Source organism: Rhamphochromis longiceps, linkage group LG23 (genome assembly GCF_057381845.1).
Source record: "Rhamphochromis longiceps isolate RC_006_pf linkage group LG23, R_longiceps_female_GT1.1, whole genome shotgun sequence".
In the NCBI taxonomy this organism is placed as follows: domain Eukaryota; kingdom Metazoa; phylum Chordata; class Actinopteri; order Cichliformes; family Cichlidae; genus Rhamphochromis; species Rhamphochromis longiceps.
The window spans coordinates 9,370,967-9,374,430 of NC_140578.1; the positions used below are offsets into that span (position 1 = coordinate 9,370,967).

Sequence of the window (3,464 nt, forward strand, 5' to 3'; positions counted from 1 at the left end):
TGTTTGTGTATACTCAAAATGTACAGAAATTCTTTAATCAATGTGGTCTTCTTCAGGTCTAAAAGGAAAGTGTTGGGGAGAAAAGACTCTGCCGAGTTGGGTGTGAGGAATCGCCTCGGTGGCGCTTCGGGGAACACGCCACCTAACAGCACTGCAAGCTCCCCTATCTCTGTGGCATCACCTTCCTCCGCTGTGACCCCACCTGGCCTGCACAGAGTCCCCGGTCCCATTTACAGGAATGCAAAAAAGTCCAGCACCTCCAACGAGGAGTTCAAACTACTGCTGCTTAAGAAAGGAAGCCGCTCCGACACTAGTTACCGCATGTCAGCTACAGAGATCCTCAAGAGTCCCATCACCCCTAAATCACTTGGAGACACTCTAATGGAGTCACCCATACACCCCGACGACAACACCTTCCCTCAGCAGCAGCCCCAATCAGGACAAGACCACCTTTCCAGCCCCTACTTGAAAACCAACGCAGAGGGCTTTTCACCGAAATCCTTTCATACATCTGCGGCCTCAAGGCAGGGACGCTCCAGGATCCCACCACCTGCCAACAGCAGCCGCTACAGCATGCGCAGCAGGCTGTACTCAACGCCCATGCAGGCCATCTCTGAGGGTGAGACAGAGAACTCGGATGGGAGCCCTCATGACGACCACTCATCGCAGGGCTCCACATAAAAAAAAAAGCAATAATTAAGTAATTTTATTAGTTTACAGCAAACAGACAAACAAAAAAAGATGGACCAGAATGAGGAGAGAAGGAGAGAAAATTAGACGAACGTGAACATTTTTTAAAGAAAATCATAAATTTAGTAATTGATGGTGTTTTATACAGACTGCATTTCTAAGAAAACATCTTTATGAAATGAACAGTTGGCTCTTGTTTTGCGTCTGCATTACATGGAAAAATATGATTTACAAACCGGAAAATCTTCTCAGTTCTAAATTTAAACGGGGACCTATTTTTCTTTTCTTTATTTTCTATCATATATGTATGGAATTTTGACTTATTAACTCAAAATTTTAAGAAAAGTAACTCCAAATTTAGAGTTAGCTTTGCCAATCAGTAATCTACGTGAATGACGTCATTTTCTTGTTAACCAGAAGGATATGGCGAGTTACTAACTCAAAATTTTGAAGAAAAGTAAGTCAAAATGTTAAGTTACTTTTTGAGAAAGATAACTCGAAATTTGGAGTTATGAATACTTTTTTTTTTTGTGGCGGAAACAGGCTTCCATATATATGTGATGCTCATAGCAACACATGGCCAGAGTTCAAGGTATAATAATGAGGTCAGTGCACCTAAAAGTAATCTTTTTTGACCTAAAACTCTGTCAGAATTAATGGAGATCCCCAGTATGGTCAGAGGCGGTACCATCCCATATAAAATAAATAAGCATTATTATGAACTGTGAATCACTCTAAGCTACTCTAGAGTCTGCAAATAAAAGTATGGAGCTGGAAATGAGTTTAATAGCTGTTCTGTTAGTTTAAGGCACATTTCCCAAAGTCTTGTAGACCCAACCCAACAACGTAACGTTTTTAGAAATAAGCAAGAGAAGTTGATCTGTTATAATTAACCGTATGTATTCTGTGAATACAATTAGACGGACATTTCCTCTAACCAGTTACATCGAATGATTTTAATACCCTCAAAATGAACATCAGAATTGACAAATGTCAACATTCAGTCCCTATTCATATTTCCTGTAAACAGAATTGATACTATGTATATTTTACTCAGTTTGTCATATACTAAATTATATCAAAGCTTATTATTAGAATATTTTAACATACTGTACATATAGCAAGAAATGGTAGACGTAATTATTGGTGAGACAGGAAGTGTCAAAGCCGAGCACTAACTTGACAATCTCGTGAGACAAGAAAGGAGCAGGTGTTAACATGGGACATGAAAAAGTGATCAAAAAGTTCGAGGCAGGGAACTCGGAGAGCTGGAAAAGAATGCTGAAGTCATAAAGAAAAACTTACCAATGGTCATTTCTGGTTTGCTGACATGATGTGTTTATGCATTGTCGAAAGAGGCAAGTGGAAAGTACTCAGAGGATCAAATATGCCTTATTTTATCCAACAGGAGAAAATATGTGATGAAGCAGCTGAGGTCACAGCAAGTTGAGTGTTTTTGTGAGATTTTTGATTGTATGGTTAAATATGGAGCCGGGTTATTAAGTCTCTTGAAAAGAGAAATGTCTGGATTTGGCATTTTCTGCCCCTCAATATTCAAAAAACTATAACTTCTATATTTTCTGTCTCAAACCAATCTAAATATATTTATTTTTATAACATACACAAAAAACCTTTGATCAAAAATATGCAATGAAGTGCTGGAATTTTTATTTTTTATTCACATACTTATTTTGTTCATAAGAGATGTGTTTTAGATCTTATACGAGACACTGGTTACAGAGACAAATTGGAAACTTAATTATAAAATTTCATTAAAAATGTAATTAAATGCCAAAAATATAAATGTAAGGTTTTGGTTGTAACCCTGGTATATTTTAGTCCCATGTATTCACCATAATTTTATAAGTACATGGAGCTTATTGGAGTGATGGTACTCAAACATTATGCAAAACTGGCAGAAGCCTTGTTCTTCCCTGTAGGTATGCTGTCAATACCCTTTTAATTTTCATATTAATAACACTATATAACAGGGTACACAATGAGTTAAGTCTGTGAACCTTCATTCCAACTTTTTTGTTTTTTTCCTGCACTGACAAAATGATGTTTGTGAAGTTTTTTGTCTCTTGCTGTACCTGGAGATATTTATAGATGTGTACATGCAGCTGTTTCCCTTAATAATATTCACACCCCGAGGATGCTTTAGGAGTGAAGTACAGGAATGCTTCTACCAAAGGCTAAAAACACGTGGTGGCATTGAACTGTTGTCGTTTACTTGACTGAAATGTTCTTGAAAACAAACCAATAATAAAGAACTAAACTTACGGTACTAGATGCATTTCATCTAGATACAGACCAACCTCTGTATACAGTACTTGTAGGTTTTAGTGGGGGTTTTTGTACAAACTTGTAAATTAAATAACGTTTTAGAATTGTTACAAAGGTTGTTGAATTGCTTCTTATGTAAAATAAAAAAACATGTTTTTAAAGTTTACATTAATTTCAGACCTTTGTATATTTTTGAGCTGTGGAACACGTTGTCTTGTATTTATTTTTTAGTAAGCATTCTTGAAATCCCATAGTAAATCCTATCAAAGCCAACTGCTAGCACAACAGGCTGCTTAGCAAATGTGTATAAAAAGATGAATAAATGTGACTGCTTTGAAAATGTCTCATGTATCTTTAATTTCTGGCTACTTCAGATCAAAATACCAACCTTTCTTCACGTGTTGCACTCTTACAACACAGCCTGTCTGATAGACTCACGAGCCCCTTCGTCATTAATACATCATGTTGAGATATTTTTATAACACATT

General features: G+C 36.9%; 1 protein-coding gene across 5 annotated transcripts in view; it reads left to right on the forward strand.

The window, feature by feature from the left end:
• nhsa (Nance-Horan syndrome a (congenital cataracts and dental anomalies)) overlaps nucleotides 1–3,316 on the forward strand; it is a 67,634-nt gene extending 64,318 nt beyond the window's left edge. For all 5 annotated transcript variants that reach the window (XM_085398352.1, XM_085398354.1, XM_085398353.1 and 2 more), the window contains one exon: nucleotides 57–3,316. In XM_085398352.1, coding sequence (XP_085254478.1) covers nucleotides 57–681 — 625 coding nt within the window. In that variant the 3' untranslated portion in view covers nucleotides 682–3,316. The remainder of the gene's footprint in view (nucleotides 1–56) is intronic.
• Nucleotides 3,317–3,464: the final 148 nt, after the last annotated feature.